This window comes from Pangasianodon hypophthalmus, chromosome 10 (genome assembly GCF_027358585.1).
Source record: "Pangasianodon hypophthalmus isolate fPanHyp1 chromosome 10, fPanHyp1.pri, whole genome shotgun sequence".
NCBI classification, from domain to species: domain Eukaryota; kingdom Metazoa; phylum Chordata; class Actinopteri; order Siluriformes; family Pangasiidae; genus Pangasianodon; species Pangasianodon hypophthalmus.
The window spans coordinates 12,223,699-12,243,747 of NC_069719.1; the positions used below are offsets into that span (position 1 = coordinate 12,223,699).

A 20,049-nucleotide genomic window follows, 5' to 3' on the forward strand; every position below is an offset into this window, starting at 1 on the left:
TGAGTTCACTTGGAGGAAGCAATTTTGTAGAAAACAACAGGGAAAAAAAGCATGAGCTGCTTTTACACGACTTCACAGTTTAAGCTCTCATTTTGCTGACAAAGACGTCTCAACACATTCTTTTAGCTTTTTCCTCTACTGCTAAATATTAACAACGTTACCTATTAATAAACATGATTTCCTCAAATAAGATATGAAGACTGCACCAAATTAGAAGAGGTGCAACTAGAGCGAAAGGCAAGCGTTCACAAAGTCTAGACACAGAGAGCGCAAAATTTCTGTTGTAGGATCATTTGGATTTTTTTTTTTTTTTTTTAATATTTATGCGCTAGACTTCACAAAGCTAACTGTGAAATATTCCTATACCGACATTCAAAAACAACCTTTGTAACCTTTGTATGACAATTCACTCACAGCATTTTTAGATGAAAAGGTCCTAGAAACCAAACTCTGAGTACAGGTGGCTAATGATCTACTGGCAGAACATGTGTCTATGCCTGTCTAACAGCAGCGTTATTATTTTAAAGTCAGCTAATTAATCATTAATATCCCGATATATCTGCAACAATTTTTTTTATTTAGTGCAGTTCAAAACAAACAATGAAACTTTCTACACTTGTTTCACATGGCCTACTATGAAATCAAAATCAATTCATTTGTGTATTCAGGATTTGTCAGCAGAAGCATAAGGTTGAGCTTAATTGAGTCTAACATCATTAAACCAAGCAGATAAATAAGCAGTCACAGACTTGTCAGTTTATAATAATACTAATAATAATAATAATAATACATTTCTGAGCATATGTACATTTTATAAGTCATTAGACAGTATCCAGATCCAGGATCAGCACAAATCCACATATGAGTGTGTATAAGGTCTGTGGTCATTGAATTCATCAAAATGGGAAAACAAGGAAACAGTTTTTTTTCCCCCTTTGGATAGGATGTGTATGCTGGGACTTTATTCTTTTTTCATAAATGATATGAAAAAAATGAGATCATCATATGTGGAAATAAGTACCAGTCTCTCGCAACTTGGTGCTGGATGAATCATGTTCAGAGATGAATGTCCAAAGATTCTGTATTGAGCACAACATTGTTAGAAGAGATGTCTACATGTCTGACTGCAACACAGAGTTAGCCAGAGCTCAAGCTGTTAATGAGTTAAAATTTAGCCAACCACAAAATTGTGTGCTGGTGTTTCAGTTAAGGTTTATTGTGGCAGCAAAATTTTTACTACACATTTCTGTAGTTAGACGAAGCAACATTACAGTATCCTAAATAATAGGTATGGTTTAAAACAATGTCCCTAAAATGAATCACCTTAAATAATGGAAAACTAGCAAATGAGGAATATAAAAGCTTATATACACACACACATATATATATATGTGTGTATGTGTACATTATATATATATATATATATATATATATATATATATATATATATATATATATATATATATATATATATATATGTATGTATGTATGTATATATAAACACACAGAGTGCCACACAAATTTCTAAAAATCTCAAAAATAAATAAATAAATAAATAAATAAAAAGCATCAGAGTGGTGTGTTTATCACTGTGGATTTGCAGTAAACATATAATAGCGATGAGAGGTTCTATTCAGTCCCTAAATTACAGTCTGGTTAAGCGGAGACTGCGTGTGTGCCAACTCATTATTGCTGCTCACTTCCAAAGGGACTCGTCTCCATCCCGGTTTAGGAAAACATTCAAGGGGCCTTGGAAGTAAAGAAGGCTTTATGAGTGTAGAAGCCCAGGAGACAGTGTACGAAATTAAGCACATGCCCACAGGGTGCCAAAACTTCAAGCGATGGTGTGGGACGGCAACGGCTAGGACAGGCTGAGAAATGTACTACATGTTCATTAATGTGCGCGAATTACTTTTTAATTACTCTCATGGGCTGACTAATTATGATGATGATGATTATGATAAAGAACATGACTTTATTAATACTTCTGAAAAAATGGCAATTATACTATAATTTACAGATTTTATGTTAGAAGTTTCAATTTTATTTCATGCACATGAAACATCACTTTCAATAGTGATAGCACTGCCATATTCCTGCCATGGTGCAGAGCGAATATTTTACAGTTCATAGGTGTGTGTGTGTGTGGCATCAGTGGTTACAGTATGTACCACTGAGGTGTAAGTGTGTGTGTGTGTGTGTGTGTGTGCGCGCGTGTGTGCGCGCGTGTGTGCGTACGCGCTCAGGAAAGGGCCTGACTCTGGCCTCATTTGACACACAGGCTTTCTAAACAGCCTTTGGGTGTAGTGACAGCTGGGCTCTGCCCCTAGCCACTAGTCACAGATATGCAAGCACAAACACTTTTGTACCTCATTTAACAGAAAAAAACACAAATATGGAGAGAAAATATGCCTAGTTCAGGAACCTCGGCTTTCTGTGTCAACACAGTAAAAGACATATGAGCTAAACTTTAAATTTCACTCTTAACCTTTATGTAATATGTAGGTATTCATTTTAGAAGGTAGAAAATGTCTTATTTTTGGTGTATAATACTAATCACTGGAAAGCTTTAGCAGTCATTACTCAGGTCATTGCAAAGTAACAGCTTTAATACCTGATAAACAAGCACTTCTGTGAAAAAGGGTTTTCTTTTATTTAACTGGGAAAAAAGGGCAGAATCATTTTAAATTAAGGGATAAAGCTAAGAGGGCCATGCTAACATTTCAGCACCTACTTCTCCCTTATAGTTCAGTTACCACAGTGTTTACCTAAACGTCCTAGTAGCTTTTTTCAGCTAGAAGCATTTCAGATATGAACGAGCAACAGAACACAGAAAGAAATGCTAGACAACCTCAAGCCCACAAAAATGCTGTTGTGGGTTTGGGCAGGGTGTACAAATACCATAGTATTAACACCATGCCACAAATAAATATAGCAAAATAAATATTTGTACCAAGTTTTCCTATTGCACAATTGTACATAAGCTTAAAAAGGGCCATTTCAGGTATTTTAGTTTAGCTGTATTGTTGTAACTTCAGGTTTGGAAAAAAAAAATACCGCAATATTGCTGATGTGCAGAGAAGTGTCCGTCAGTGTTAGAGACCTGAAGCCACAAAAATGTTATTTCACTATTTTATACAACTGGCACAGCACTGATGAGCTACTGAGCTTATATTAAGCTTTCTCAGAGAGGCACTTAGACTGAGGAAGAAGTAATGATACGCTGCTGGTCTTTATGGCTAAAGGACAAATGACCACTGGAACAAATTCCCCTTTTTCTCCTCTAAAAACTGGTATGAGTAAAATGCTGTCTAGATTTAGACAAGACACAGTATTAGGTAAAACTATTCATTATTATAATGATTATTCTGCTTTTTAGTCACTTTGATAATATTTTATATATCTTCATAAATCAATATTATCTTCTTTAATAAATAATACCCTTTCCATTCGCTTTTCACAAAACAGAGGTGTCTTATTCCTATTATACCACAGCAGTTTGCCATTGCTAACAAATGTTTATTTATTAAAGAAATAACACATTAGAGTTTTTATGCCTTTATAGCTACATTTCAAGTTGTGGGTATCCGTGAAACAGTTACTTCCTGTTATCACTTATGTTATAACAGCGATAAACAGTACTTCCCTGCCCAGCCTCTGTTTTTTCCCTCTTCACATTAAAAAGAAAAAAAATGCAGCTTGTCAACCGCAAAGCTCTTTATCCTGAAGACTTTCCCGTGTTGGAAAACAAAGTTACAGCTTTACCTCTGACTGTTACAAAGCGCTGACACTGGAGACTCCTTCCATTATTACACAAGTTTTTTTAATCCGTTTGCTCTGTGTACGCTGTTACTATAGAAACAATAATGTATTAGAATGAGCGCATTAGTATAAGCCTGATTTGCTTTGCGGTCCAGACCAACTGTCTGAGCTGCTGTTATAGAAAATTACTCAACAACTTCTGACTGGTTAGAACTGAGAATTCAACATTGCTGTGGTATGCGATTTTAGAAATGGACAAAATCAGCAATCAGTAAAACTTTTGAAGCCATTCACTTTCAATGGCACATGAGCATCTTATGTTTAATCCACAATTCACCAATCTGCCATTATATAAAGCTAACAAAGTCATCAATCATACAGGCCACTGCTTACTTTATAGGTGTACAATAAATGTATTTAAACAGTGCGAGTAATTCAGGAAAAAGATGTAGCTGAGTCAAATCCACAAACAAAGGAAAAGCTGAACGGTGGCCATATTCAACTGTCTGTGTTATGCTTAGCACCTTATGCGTGTAGTATGGAATTTTCCGGTCCAAAGTAAGCACTTTTTAGTGTGGATCAGAGTATTAAGTGTCAGGATGATTAGGAGTGGAAGGAAGGGCAAGTTTTTTAATCATTTTTGAACAAATGGGAGAGTCTGACGCGAGCAGCCTCTCGGTTTGAATGCAGGCATGGGAATAGAGAGAGACAAAACGGCAGAGTTATTTCATACATGAGTGACAAAAGTGATCACTGGCACCCTTCCTAAGAAAACACAACTCGACTCTGAGCTCCTTTAGCTTTGACTGTCAAATTATCAGCACGCAACAGCACTTAACTGAGTATTAATGGTGCTGCTTTTACTACTCTGCCTATATCATTACACTTGAATGTAAGCAGTACTGAACTGCCAGAATAATCCAGGCAAATGTGTAATATATCCCACATACCATATGATTTACAGCCATGCTGTAATCTACATTTTATCTTTCAGTGTATTTCTCTAGAAGTGACTGAGTGCAGTCAATCCAGCTATAGATCTAATGCGACAGGATGCCCGAGATGGACAGCACTGCCCTTTTATCAGCTAAACAATGCTGAAATGCTGATATTATCATGGAAACAGAAAATGGTGACAAAATGCTCCAGAGGCTCGATTAGATCACCGGGACAGTAGCCTCCGTTTTCTTTTAAAGGCCATGTTACAGTTCCATTTCTTCTCACACGAACCACAGCACTTCCTGCCATTTATAAGTACAAGTGATCTCAATTAAGGACCTCCATGAAGGCAGGAGGCGGCAGACAGTCATGGCAACCAGAGCCAGAGGAAACCGTCTTTACATTTTCCTCCCTCAGCGCTCCAGACACAGTCGAAAAAAAAAAACACATGCTCCGAAAACGTGCCTGTTTTACAGTACGCAGACATAAATGTCAGAATCACGCAGTTTACTAGCGTCACTCTGACTGACTCTCGTTCAGAAAGAAGCGCCAGTCCAGAGTTATTAGTGTGCGGTGGAACAAAAACATGATGAATACAGCAAAGAGAGGGATAGCTGTGCCAGAGGAATACCATTGTAATACATTGTTAAGAAATCTGTATGAGACATAATAACTATATCTGCTGTATTCATTTAACTTTAATTGCCTTGCAGAATTGAGGATTGTTTGGAGGGTTAAAAACTAGGTTTGAGCAGTACGGGTGTGATTTCACAAGCACATTCAGTAGCATGCTGCAGACATGCTATCGAGCAGTAAAGTATAAGGTCTTAGAAATGAATGCTTAAAATTAAATTATCACACTTTTATTTGATTAATAAAAACCTAAGCTTGAGTTAATCATAAGCTTTGAGTCTTATATAGAGGAATCTGGTGTTATTTACAGGAAAATGTTTACATTAATTATATAAAATTATATGCGTTACTAACGGTAACTAATTCCCAAAGATCTTGGTGCATAATGAAGTTACCATGAAGCTGAAGTTATAAGAAAAATAAATGATGATTTTTTTTTTATGTTGAAATTTAGAAAATAAATGAACACTGACTGGCATTCATATTAGAACAAGCCTCAGCACTGGCTACACAAGCCAATCAGGGTGTATTTTCCTAAAGGAAAGAAAATACATTGTGGGAAAATTATTTGAAATACATATGAGATGTTCTGTTTTAAGTGTATTGTTTTTGTTTATCTGCCATTTCTGAGAACACTAAAGGTCTCCCCAGGTGAGGCTCACTGGCAACACGGCAGGAGAAATTTTACTGTGGCTTCATCAACCACAATCACTCTGTTGGAAAAACGTCTGGATTGCAGCAGAAATTTAGTTTTTGAGTCTCTTTTTTTTTTAACTTCAAATTGGTATAATTGAAGACTGGCCTCATGTGACTTCAAGTTCAACTTGAATTCTAAGACTTAATGGACCAATTCATCGTCTCGCATTCGCTAAACTGACATATAAATCAGTTAACATTAAGTGATATTTGCAAAACATCAGTATTTCAATATGAATAATAGCAGGTCAAGGCCTATTCGTATTCCCTTCACAGAATCTGAGCTTTGTAAGCTTATTCTTTATTACAGTAGTGATGAACATAATGTCTGAGTCTAATTGGCTTCTCGATGGTGCAGAAAGTTGGACGCATCCAAGACATTGAGGTTTGGTGAATAGTGTGAGAATTTCTCACATCTGACATCCCCTCATATGTGAAATGACTGGTTGCTTTCGAGCTACCAATCATCATGATGACGAGTGACATTAGTATACACATCTGAAAGAGTGCATGAAAGGATGCGTGTGTGTGTGTGTGTGTGTGTGTGTGTGTGTGCGTGCGCGTGTGTGCATGTTTGAAGAGAGGAAGTCGCTGATATGTTTATGCTGCACCGAGCAGGCTAGCTCCGTTTTGATATTTAGGAACTGTAAAACGAGAAGTTCCTCAGCAGACGGTTGAATGTGAGTGTGAAACGGGTAGACGGGTAAAAGTCTGATCTACTCACATCATGCTCTGCAGCTCTGGGATAAAGCTGATGGGTTTTCCGGATCCTCTCGCTGCCATTGAGGTGCTGCTGGCTGCCATGGGGCTCGCAGCACTGTTGCTCATCTGTTACACACACACACACACACAAAACGCAGGGCTCATTTGACCGTGTGCTCCATCAAAGCCTGAGGCAATTATAAACCCACTTCACAAAGAAAACGTTTCCTGATGATCAGACAGGAGGGGGAAAAACACGCCACATGAGACGGAACCTGGATCATTACAAAAGACACTCTGAAATGTGGTGCGTGATATTTACTTTTAAGAGTTTTATAATGGAAAGAATCCAAAGTGTCAAAGCGAGAACAGATCAGCAGAGCTAATTTTTAATATATATTAGTGATTTAAAGCCATTCGCATGTAATTAAAGTGTTCTAGTACTCACCGAAGAAGCTCTCTACACGAACCATATCAATTAGTATGAAATTGGGCCTGTTTTTGTGCAAATTCAGCACTGAGTCCCGGAACACAAAACTGTGCTGCTGTCTCTTATAAAACACAATTTTAAAACTACTAAGACAGTATTAAGTTTTCAACATCTGGTTCTACTTAATGATGTGCCAATAACATTTTTCCAGCAACAATACCTATTAAAAATACCAAAAATCATGTACCCACAGATACCAAAATTACGAATTCGATTTCAGCAGTTCTGTTGTAACTGCTGGACTGTAGGAGTAGTCGATATGGCAAAACACACAATATTTATTCTTATTGTTAATCTTTTGTTGACGTTTAAGTTGGATCACACACTAGAACTCCAAGGCCACAATATGAAAATAATAGCAATAACAATAAAAGAAACTATCTGAAAAGAAGCAGGAGAGAAATAAGGTAATATCATTGGAGTTGGTCAATGTTGAAAAAGTACGCCAGAATGCCATTAGAAAGTTGTGCTGTGGTAAAATTTATAGAAATAAAAAGATAGAAATAACAATATCATACATACTGTTATAATACCCATGTTATGTCGACATGAAGGTTAATGAAGTATCCCATGTCAGTGCCTAAATCCAACATTTTCCAAGCTTACATAAGTTTAAATTAACAGAATCACTGTTAGGTTCATTAATTACACATTATCAAATTATTAAGTGTATATCATTTATCATACTTATATCAGCACCAGGACTGTCAGTGGTGCAGCTCTAGGTTTAATGCTGTATAAACGTTCATCTACATAATACACCTCTAATAAACGATTTAGCAGTCCAAAGACCGTACTCTTGAAAAAGACAATTACTGGATAATTAAAAAAGTAAATCGATTAAGGAAGCGTGAACATATCATCATGTGCTGCATAGCAGATAACATTCATCACACAGCTATCCACACATTTTGCAGTTAGGCCTCGTCAAATATCACCCCCTGCTTAATAAAACAAATTAACAGGATGCTGATATTTACCTGGAAATGGACCTTGTAAAATTTAAATGTTCCATTGTTGAGCGTGGAAACATTTACATTGGGAAGCATAGCCAGGTGAGTTTTGACGGCCCACCAGATTTATTTGAACAAAATCACCTGATGCACAGCTGCTGGCTTGACTGAATTCAAAACCACAGCCTTCCTTTTGCCAGCCAAGTCATCAGACTAGCAAATCACACAGGTGGATTGCCTTTTTTTTCTGAACTGATGAGAACAAAGCCAGAGGACAAAAAAATTGCTTGCTCTATTGTTAAGATCAATTCTCAGGCCAAATAAATGCTGTCCACCCCCTCCATACATCAAAGCAGGAAACACACAATAAGGCGAACATAAAACTGCTAGTTTACACACAGAGAAAGCGAAGTGTTTCAAGGCGTCCCGAGAGCAGAAGCACAGACAGCACTAACTTCCCCAATAAATACATCCGAGCATAAAATTTCAAATCCTTCTGTTTTCGCCCCCTCTGTTGGATGAAAGCTGGAGTCTTTGCTTTGACTTGTGAAGGCAGATGGTCGCCATACTCAGCAAAATGAATTCAGATGTGGCAAATGAATCAAGATTACTTCAACATGCAAAGGTCTGAAAGAGTGCCTCGCCTCGAATGAGAACAGGGGAGCCTAGTCTATTTATTGCATTTCCCTCTCTATAATTAACTAGACCTTTATATAGCTGTGCTTCGAAATTTCTTTTTCAACAGACGCCTAGTTAATTTACTGATTTAATCTTGGGCACGCAATCTACTGTTTAGAAATTAAGGCTGCCTTTAGTATGACTGAGCAAAAAGCTATTGTGTTTATAAACTAATCTAAATAAGAAATTGCAATGCTTAACGCTAGTATCTAGACCAATATCAAATCATCTGATTACGTAAATTATTTTCCACGTTACATCAATTTAAGTGGTTATAATGGCCATTAATAAGCAACTTTCTCATGCACTGATATCGAGGAAAAAAAAAACCTTATATTTTATAGGGAACAAAACCATTAAAAGTCAGACTGACAGACTTACTGTTTTAACAATCAATTAAATATGTCCAAAAATGTAAGAAAAATATAAAATAAAAAAAAGAAAACGGTTAGACTACAATCTTCTCAATTTAGCCAGCCCAAAATTTACAGTCCGACATCATAAAATATTAGGGGGGAATAAGAAACAAATTTGGGAACTGCTGAATCGGGACAAGTAATTTAAGACCGTGCCGTTCTAGAGGATATAATGAAGAGGCAAAAAAGTGATTTAATGCTGTTCAAAGTTTTATTTCACTCCCACATCCTCGACCCAGCACCCCACACATCCCGGTGCCACGGCCTCCACCTCCCCATGTTTGCATAAGAAAGTGAAATCATGCAAAATCTATTTCCCTCCATCCAAAAGTGCGGAGCAAAGACTCTTGGAGGTCTATTCAAATGAGAATGCGGTGGGATAAGGCTCTGGTTAAACGAGCGAGCGTAGTAAAATCGCACTCAGTCTGAGCTTCCCCCCCCTTCCACAGTGAAGTGTGGCGCCTCATCTGCTGCTGCCTGCCCTCCACACACACACACACACACACACACAGTTTTAACAAACAATGGGCATGTGGAAAAGTAAGCTATCAGCCACCACTCAACTACAGCTTTTATATCCACAATTATCCCCAAACCACACTAGCCACCCGCCTTAACAGGCATTAACTTGACTCCAGCATCAGTGAAGAGCAGAGATGAGGATTTCTCAGGGGCTTCAAACACCAGACTGTGATGGCCTTTTTTTGTTTTCTGTCTAGCCTGCAGATGGAACTAGTGTGAAACAATCACAAATGTGTAACGAGAAAGTTAAAAGGCAGTTTGCTTCTTATTCTTCTGCAGTAACTCACTTTGTTCCTGATGCCAAGTCCTAAAAGTTGAAAGCATACTGTAAGCTCAGCTAGCCTCTGAAGTGTGAAGAGCACAAACACACCAGCATGCGTGGGAATGTGCATGCTTATAAACGCTAACACTGGAAAGAAGACTTGTGCATTAGTATTATTATGCTGAGGTTCATGTGCACACAAACATGCATGAGGTCTAAAACAGTCAGGTTATGAATGTGCAAGAAGTTCCCAAGCAACACGAATGTATGCCTCTCAACCCAAACGCTTCATTCAGTTACCTCTCTGTGTCTGTGAGACAACAGTTCCCTCGGTGTTTACTCTCACACTCGCCTCTTATCACACAGCTATTCAACTTTCCGGGTGAGTAGTTTTAACGTCACTCCGGCTTGCCGCGGTGATGTGTGGGTATTGTAGTTGCGCGTGCCGCGTGCCGCTATAGCGCGCCAGTGAGCCGCCGGCGCTGCTGTAGTTCCCCACAGTGTGGAGTCGCACAGCAAAAGACGAAATCAAAAAGCAGATTCAACAGCGCCACCCACAGACCACACCTCAGCCCTCAAACCGCACATGTTCAGTAGGGACAGGGGATGGATAAATAACCTAATGACTCTCAGAACAGCATACAAGAATAGAGGTGATTTAAGGAGATATCATTTAGACTAGCTTTTTAAATATGGCTCCTTTAGGTGTCAAACAAATCATCCTAAAATAGCTAGAAAATAAAACAACAGGGAGCACAAGTTATAGGCCTACTTAACAAAAGCATATGCAATAATAATAATAATTATAATTATAATTATAATTATAATAATAATAATAATAATAATATAGGCCTCCTTCACAAAGGCATATGCAATAAAAATTAAAATTTAAAATTAAAATTAAAATTAAAATTAAAATTAAAAATAATAATAATAATAATAATAATATAGGCCTACTTAATAAAGGCATATGTAATAATAATAATAATAATAATAATAATAATAATAATAATAATAATAATGTATAGTAATATCTAGTAGTAGAATATAAAATACTGATTATTATTATTATTATTATTATTATTATTCCTAGTACTACTACTAACTAGACTATATTTTAAAGCGTTCTCTATAACTATTAATCTCATATAGCATTAGGAACAGTGCTCATCATATTTTTTTATTTATAATATATAGGCTACAGTTTTTATACTAGTGAAATCTGTGTAAAAATGTGTAACACCTGTAAATGACACATAGAGGTCTAGTGACAGATTACACTGCTCGGCTGTCTTTTGTAGTAGTTTATTTCACTCCTGTGTGCTTGACTGATTTCCTGTTTACATGTTTTATTATAAACAGCAGAGAACTTACAGAGCTAAAGTGAACGGGGTTCATTAGGAGCTCCAGCACTGAATTCTCAGGAACAGTACTGATTTACTCTGGAAGAGTTACTGCAGTGCTGTAAAAGTTCACTCAGCACTGTCAGGATGAACTGAGCACATGGAAACTCAGCCCTGTTAGTGGGGTTTAGTTGTGTATTACAGGAGGTCTAATCTAGGTTTTGATGAGTGAAGGTGTGTAATGTAAGTTCTGATCTGAACACATGCTGTACCATGCACAGTGTGAGTCTTTGTGGAGCAGTGAGCTGGAGTGAGTCATTAATTCGGTTTGTTTGGATTGAGGGAAATGTCCGGTCCTGTACACCACGTGCTCGAGGCTCATCAGCATAATAATCGTCCCGCGTGTGCACATATATAAACCACAAAACCTGAGCTCGCCAAAGTGCCTGCCTCCAAAGACAAACCGCACAGCGAGACCAAAAAGCTGCGGCTTCTCCTATCTCCTCCATCTCCAACCGCAACTTTCGGAGTTTTTTGGGCTTTTTTTTTAAAACTGCGACCGTGCCAGCTTGTGGGGGGAAAAGCTGAATATTTTACGGCATCTTTGAATTAGAAGCTGTTATTCCCAACTATTCGAGTTTTCCTGCTTTTTTTCTGACGTGCCATCTGTTTAAAGCATTCGGGTTTATAGCAGGACTGACCTCAGAGTCGACTTTCCTCCGGGATGCGCGGACACTCGCTTTTCTCTCGGAGCTTCGCGGCGTCTCTGTAAACTTCAAACCGCAGAAACGCGTGAGCTCGCAAACAACAGAACGATGCCTCTGACTCTTTTAAGCTGAAAAAAAAAAAAAAAAAAAAAAAAAAACACAGCAACTACGATCGCGCGCGCGGCTCTCACACGTGGAGCGCGCGATTTCGGTTTCAGCTCCGAAGGCGCGCGCACTTGCTTCCGAGCGACCCGCGCGTGCGACGCAGACAGGACGCGGCATTTCCACTATGACGTACTAAAGAACCGTTAACGCGTGTCCAGAGCGCGAGCGCAGAGGGGCTCGGAAGAGACTCAAAAAAAAAAAAAAAAAAAAAAAAAAGCCCTGGCAATCTGATCTGAAGCCGCCTCACGGTTTGATTTGTGTGTGTGTGCGCGCGCGCGTGTGTGTGTGTGTGTGTGTGTGTGTGCGCGTGTGTTTCTGTGTAATGCGCATTCCGATAGATCCGAGCAGCAGCAGGAGGTTCAGCCCGCCGTCCAACGGAGTGCAGGCTCTGCCCGGGAAAGCGGCGGATGCGAGCGCGGCGGGAGCGACGCAGCACGAGGCGAACACGGCGGCGGCGGCGGTGCCGAGACTGCGCGCGCACGACAACCGCACCATGGTGGAGATCATCGCCGACCATCCCGCCGAGCTCGTGCGCACCGACAGCCCCAACTTCCTCTGCTCCGTGCTGCCGTCTCACTGGAGGTGTAACAAAACCCTGCCGGTCGCCTTCAAGGTGAGTCCCGAGCTCAGCTAATGTAAAGCCCAGATCACCTTTTCTAAACTTTTATTAAATATAAATCTAATAATGTGCTTCAGTGCTCCAGCGAACATAACCGTGTAGAAAAAGTGCTTTTCAGAAATGTTAGAATCAAGATGATGGAAAGTGCAGCAACAATCGCACTACTGTTTTCCCTTTTCTACACATGAACTGAAGTCATTCTAGCATTCAATAAACCCAGTAAAAATAGATCAGTGGTAAACTTATCCCCTGATCCTGATCCCCTTCAGCGCGTCCCTCCATCCATCTCCATGTTATTTTAAACCAAATGCAGTAGTCTTTATGCCTTCTGCAACTGGAGCTCTTAACCAAATGAAAAGTCAAATTGTTAGCAAAATTCAAAAAAAAAAAAAAAGTTGGGTCAAACATGTGCGTGTGATTTGCCTCAGTCTGTGCTGGATATTCTGAGTGTGTTTGCTGTGTTTTCTCTCTGTGTGAGCCAGCGCTGGGGTAGATTTACGAGGTGCACAGTTTTAATCAACCCATTGTTCCTGTGTGATCTGGGATTTTAATCAGAAAAATGAAATCAAACAAGCTGAACAGTTTATAGAGGATGGATTTTTAGATCTCTAGTCTGAACAGAGCTTTGTATTTTCTGCTCATTAAATCTTTTATTCACTTTATTCTTTCAAACAATCTTTTATTAATGTTACTATTAAGTTGCCATATATATATATATATATATATATATATATATATATATATACACATACTTTTTTTTAAAAAAAACTTGAGGATTTTTTGTGTGTATGTGGTTTCATTGTATTTGGTATTCTAATATTTAAGTATACTGTATTCCAGTATAAAACTATGAGCTTGAGTATTTGTAATTGTTCTTGTATGAATAGTCTTTCATTAATTTTATGATTTATTTGCACACTCGAATAAAATGTTTTAGATGATCATATCCAGATCATGGAGCTTTACAGCATATTAGTTTTATATTTTTTAAGCTTAGTGAATATGTTCATTATACTTTTCAGTAGTATATTCTTTTTCTAATTATCATTAAGTGTGTGTGCTCACAGATTATGTGAGAACAATTACATACTCAAAATATATATTTAAAAAAAACCAAGGGAATGGAATGACAGTGTTCTCCGTCATGGTCCAGGTTGTTGCACTGGGGGACGTTCCTGATGGAACAGTGGTAACAGTTATGGCAGGAAATGATGAGAACTACTCGGCAGAGCTGCGGAATGCCTCCGCCGTCATGAAGAATCAAGTGGCACGCTTTAACGACCTGAGGTTCGTCGGGAGGAGTGGGCGAGGTCAGTATCTTTCTTGGATTTTCAGTAAACACTCATAACCATAAGAAATATTTTTTTTCTTGTGTGAATCACACGATGCAGCAAAACCACATGTAGCTCCTGTTTACAAGGCAAGAAACAGAGCGTAGTAGTGAAACCTCTGCATGTGGTAGATTATCCATTGAGATACTAAACCGCACGTTTACCATGGATGCCCAGCATGGTTAACAAACAGTTCCTGACTGGAATTCATGAATATGTACCACACAAATACTCACGTTCATGATTGATTACTAGATTCTTCTGAAGTTGTATCAGTTGAAAGCACACGTAAACATGCTACTGAGAGATCGTTACATTATATGTCACCGAGAGTAATTTGAGCACTTCCTTGCTAAAGGACAAAAAAGCAGTGGGTGTGTTTAAACATTTCTGCCTTTGAAGTTTGATCTTGTGATTTTTATGACAATTATTTATAATGATATTTTACAAACATATATATTTATTCACTTTGCACAGAAGTAATGCAGTTTACAAACAGAAACAGTTGTTATATATGAACGTGGGCCTAAAGTGCACTCAGGCTGGGCATGGGTAGATGAATGCTGCTTTTGATATGGGAGTAATTACTGCTAAAAAAAGAAAACCAGGCCTTGTGATCCTTTGGAAAGACCCTAGTTGAGAAAGCAGGCCTTTGAAGAAGACAGTACAGGCAGATGGATCAGAAGAGCAAGCAGTCTGATGCTGGAGGCAGGCGAGCCTCCCTGAGTGTCGTCTAGACTTGCCTTCCTAATCTTTACAGTCCCTTAGAGTTAAGCTCTCAGGTGTTCAGTTAAGGAGCCCTAAAAGGGCCTCGTTTCAAAGCCTTACAGACTGAAATGTGTTTATAAATGTTCAATTAAAGGTGCTGTGAAGTCCAAAGTGTAAGGTAATAAGACAGTGTAATTATTTGGCCATAAATTTACTCTCTCTTGAAGCAGGGCAGACGTGTCAGTCATTTTTCTGAAATGGACACGGTGAAATGAACAGTGTTTGCTAAGACTGCATTGACAGACGTCTGACTTCCTTCCAACCGCTGGCCTAAGCAGATTTTTTTTATGTAACACACATCCCCGTACACTCTCCTTAGCATATGTGCGTGTATATGTGAAACAGAGAGAGTATGTTATCTCCTTGCAGCTGTCACAGAGAAGAGGGCTCTGGCCCGCACTGAAACCTACACCTCACCAGGCTTGAGTTTCTCCTATCTCTGATACGAGATCTGCAGGCGGAAGTCACAGGGGAAGGTAGCAGAGCATAAGGAAATTAAATAAGGGAAACAATCCTGCATGCAACAGATGAGAATTAGATATGAGCGACCAAAATCAACAAGGCTGAAAACAAAAAAGAGATAGCCTTAAACCCTCGTGAGCTGTGGTCTCCTCTGAGCCGGCAGTTCATGACATGATTTAAGTAGCCAACAGACTGCTAGTGAATCAATCAGGGCTCATAATTAGCAAAGAGCATTGACAAGGTTTTGCTATTTTTATGTTAATACTGTCAGTAAACGAAAGTCTGCATTTAGGAACCTATTGTGAACTCAGAAACCTGAGCAACGGGAGAGGGTGGTATTGGGGGTATTTTTAGTTGGTGGTGTGGAGTTGTTGGATGCAGGGGAGAGGCGGGCGTTGGTCTGGTGGCTGGGCACAGCGCTAGCCTGCGGTGTGGCTTCGGGATCTGGTTACTGGGAAGGGCTGGGTTGGGTTTGATTGTTGGACACAAACTTGCATTTTGGGGGCTTAAGGACAGATTCCTGAGGGAGAAAGAATGAGAACGAATATAGCACCAGCACACACAGCAAGAGACACGATTTACAGTAATAGCCTCAGTGAAGTAGTCAAGGTCAGAGCTTATATACAACGCATGGGAAGTGCCTCTGGAATGGTCTTTTTATGATCATAGGCTCCACATGTTTTGACAAGGCAACAATGAGAGGTTGATATGAATTTTATACACATGGCCCATTGTAAACTTGTGTTTCAGTTCCTTCGGTTGTTTTTTCCTCCTTGGTTTCATAAAATAAATTTGCAGATTGAGAGAAATTAACAAAAAAAAAAAGCACAAGCCCAATCAACAAAGCATTGAGCCAGCCACGCATCCTGATACACATGCAAAGTTGAGTGGAGCTGGCCGCTTCACTGAGTCACTCTTTTTCCGCCCACCTCTTCCTGTCAGCAGCAGATTGCAGCTCGGAGAATGTGTCATGCCTGACTTCACAGCATGCTTTGCAGATTACTCTTGTTGCTGAGTTTGTTACTTTTGAAGCCACTTTGAGCTTCCTGTGTTGTGTTCACGGAGTGATCTCTATTAATATTTCTGCTGCGTGACAACATCCACATAGCTAACTGCAAGGCAGATGTAAAAGACAATTTTTCTGTCCAGTCATTAAGGTGATATGAGTTGTAATTGCATGAGAGTTGTAACTTACGGTTCAGTAAAGTAAAGGTTCAGTGGATGATTGAAGTGCTTAAACACTCTTCATTAGATGAAAGGTCATGTGAGGATAGAAGTGGCACCATGGGGCTGTCTTTGGGTTTGCCTTTACATTAAACGCCTTCAGCACATTTTTATAGCGTCAGTCTGAGCGTAATGGAGAATGACTCCATGCTGGGTAGCGGGTTATAAAATAAAAGCTACCTCATTGTCATACACTGAAATAAAGCCCCCTTAGTGCTAGACGTATATGGAATGACTGACACGCTGTTTATTCAGAGTGTTATCTGCAGTAAAAGCTGACACAGCTGAATTAAAATGGACATTTTGCTCTGTTTTTTTTCTTTTGACATTGCTGTCTATTGTTTCCTCAGTGTTTCAAACGTTATGTACTCCCATGGCAGTTAAAATCCCACAATCACCGTCATCACCAGCAGCAAAGAAAATGCAAATGCACAGCGTGCAGTGAATGTGGCACATTGTGCTGGGTACTAACGGGCTATGAACCTTTTTGTGTCTTGCAGGGAAGAGCTTCACTCTGACAATCACAGTATTCACCAACCCTCCTCAAGTGGCCACTTACCACCGAGCCATAAAGGTCACAGTGGACGGACCACGAGAACCAAGGAGTGAGTAACCCCCAAATATCAACCGTCATGTGATAACGATTAAAAACGCACAAAGAGGTGCATGCATGCATGTAAAACCGCTCGGAGAGATGAATGGTGCGGTTCGACCACGTGTCGCCCCAGCTGGCATTTTGCCCCTTTTCTCAGCCCAGAGGTGGGAAGTAGGGCCAGAGTCTGTGGGCTGGCGGGAGAAAGATGATGGATGAATGGATGCATGGATCGTGTTAGGGCACTGTTTTAAAAAATGGATCCAGCATGCCTGAAAGCACAAAGGCAGCCTTTGAGCAGCAACAGGCATGCTAAGTGAGAGGCAAACACAAACACGTGCTGTGGAGCCGTTCGCCTTACGCAAATGTTTACTGTATCTGCCTCTTGTCTGCGTCCTTCAATGTGTAGTGCCAGCCGCTCAACCTTTAACCTGAAGCCCGCTCTTTAGCATGCACACACACACACAGACATACACACGCATGCACTAGAGATGTCTAGAGGCTAATTCAAGGTTGCTAGGGGTTGAAAAAGGGAGCGTTTTCATATGAACTGAAATCTAAAGTCAGACTTGCTGTTCTGTCGTGAACAATATAGAAATCATTTAATGTTCATTTCTTATTTTTGCCCAGCATGTGTCACTTCACGCAGTTTACACATCCTTTGTAATTCCTGTCTAGATTGAGGAACACTGTCTGGCAAAAATGCTTCAGTTACTGTCCAGCTTTGAAAATGGAGCGTATTTCAGAGTTAATGTCTTAACTTGCACAAAGCGAAGAGGGTTTATGTGCTTCATGCTTTAGCACAGAACACCGGTGTTCTTTTTTACCTGGAGAGGAAAAAAAACAAGGCTGATGAATTTCAGTTTTCACACGAGGCCCCTGAAGCTGTAAATACACACAAGCTGTCATGAATAACTTTGATGTGGCACAGAAAAGAACAAGAGCCTCACGTGGTTGAGAGAGTGTTTAGGTTATCGTCTGTTGCAGATTGACATTATGGTCAAAAGTCTGCAAAACACAACCTTTTTGTGGCAAGGCTGATCATATAATCAGGCTTGGATTGCTGTGCCTGTTAATCCAGATCGACAGACTGTAAATAACTCCTGTCATCATTTTTGCATCATTTATTTTTTTATAACTCCAGTTTTATTATGTGACATGACCGTTACAATAATTTGACTAACATTCCTGTTTACAAATCGAGGAGGTCCTTAGCAACCACCCTCTGACATCATGGGCTTTTTGGTAAGCGATTGTGTTAGATTGTGCACTTCCTTTTTTCTCGCTGCAGATAGTCCATTTGCATTCATTTATAAGCGCAACACTTCTCTTTAAGTCTGTTTCAATGCAGTTCTCTTCCCTAACCATCTGCTTGTCTGCTGTCACAAACGTTCAGTACTTCTGCCATCACCCGTTAGGCAGTACACTATGTGCTGTGCACCCATAATAGTGTGTTTGTCTTTAAAAAGGAGAAATAGCAATATGTGAGCCAAGCAGCCTGGCACACAGCTGTTCCTACCACAATTTTATTCTTACATACATAGATGTATTTTTGACAGCTAACTATTTTTGGCTGCAAATTCAGTACTATCACTTCACAAACAGCGTGTATTTTTTTCTTCTCCCGTTCCTCTCGATTAACACATCTGGCAGCAGACGTTTGAAGCCACTTCATATTCGTGTGGGTTCATTACTCATCACGGGATTAAAAATACACCATGGCATCACTGATTTGACAGCCTTTAATCTCACACATCCCTGATTCATCTCCATTTTGCTGCAGTTTTGTTCTCAAGGCAAACAGAAGTCGACGTCTGCCAGACATGGCCTCTGTTGATGTAAACAGTAGGGATTTAGTGAAGCATGCATTTGTGTGTGTGTGTGTGTTTGTGTGTGTGACTGAGTGGTTACAGTGATAGACTGAAGGCTTCAATGGGTTCATCTAGATAGGATAGGATTTTATTTTTTTAGGTAATAGTTTACTTTTATGGGCAGAGCGTAGCATTTCCACCTCACAGCTCCAGGCTTCTTGGTTCATTCCTGTCTGTGTGTATGTGCATGTGTTCACATGGGTTTCCTCAGGGTTCTCTGGTTTCCTCCCACCTCCTAAAACATGCTGATAGACTGATTGACAGATTGACAGATTGCCCATAAGTGTGAATAAGTGTGTGATCCACCGTGACCTTGATCAGGATAATGCGGTTACTGAAAAGTGAGTTCAGTAAGTTCAGTTAGTAAGTTTAGTTTTAGTTTAGGCAGATTGATGTACTTAAAGATAGCATTTAAAGCTTTAATCATGACCATAAATCTCTTTTCTATGTCAAATCAATTACACTACTGTGCTGTGAAACTTTCAACTGAGTCACAGGATGTCAACTTTGAAAATAATGTAGTGATTATGAGTAAACACAGTTCAGTAATTGATTAGGTACTGATCTTTTTTTTTTTCTTCAACCGCATTAACGGCCCACAATACCCAGACGCAAACAAATAAAAATAGTTTCTCTAACACACTGTTATTTAACAGGCTTTAACGGTGTAAAGCATTGTTCCACTTTTTTACTTTCTAACATTTACCCTCTGACTCTCTCACTCTCTCATTTTCTCTCTTTCTCTTTCTCGTTCTTTCTCATCCATGAGCTCTTGCTAAGCATCAGGCAGGTGGCCAGGCAGGAAATGACACATGCAGAGGCATCTTGAGTTGTGCAACCTCCTGTGGGTGTGCGGTGTAGCTGCCTCTGTCTGCATGTTTATGAATTCTCCCATGTATATCATAGACAAAGTT

General features: G+C 39.5%; 2 protein-coding genes across 5 annotated transcripts in view; one reads left to right on the top strand and one right to left on the bottom strand.

Annotated features, from left to right (window-relative positions):
• Positions 1-12,400, bottom strand: part of supt3h (SPT3 homolog, SAGA and STAGA complex component) — an 83,778-nt gene extending 71,378 nt beyond the window's left edge. The window contains exons 1-2 of one of the 4 annotated variants that reach the window (XM_026933978.3): positions 10,354-10,791; positions 6,755-6,858 (exon numbers count right to left, since the gene is read on the bottom strand). In XM_026933978.3, the coding sequence (XP_026789779.3) occupies positions 6,755-6,858 (104 nt within the window). In that variant the 5' untranslated portion in view covers positions 10,354-10,791. The other 3 variants (XM_053237810.1, XM_053237809.1, XM_053237811.1) reach the window with 3 other exon arrangements.
• The window catches only part of runx2a (RUNX family transcription factor 2a), a 43,914-nt gene that overhangs the window by 6,893 nt on the left and 16,972 nt on the right, over positions 1-20,049 (top strand). The window contains exons 3-5 of the mRNA XM_026933977.3: positions 12,607-12,881; positions 14,041-14,197; positions 17,173-17,277. Of these exons, the coding sequence (XP_026789778.1) occupies positions 12,607-12,881; positions 14,041-14,197; positions 17,173-17,277 (537 nt within the window). The remainder of the gene's footprint in view (positions 1-12,606; positions 12,882-14,040; positions 14,198-17,172; positions 17,278-20,049) is intronic.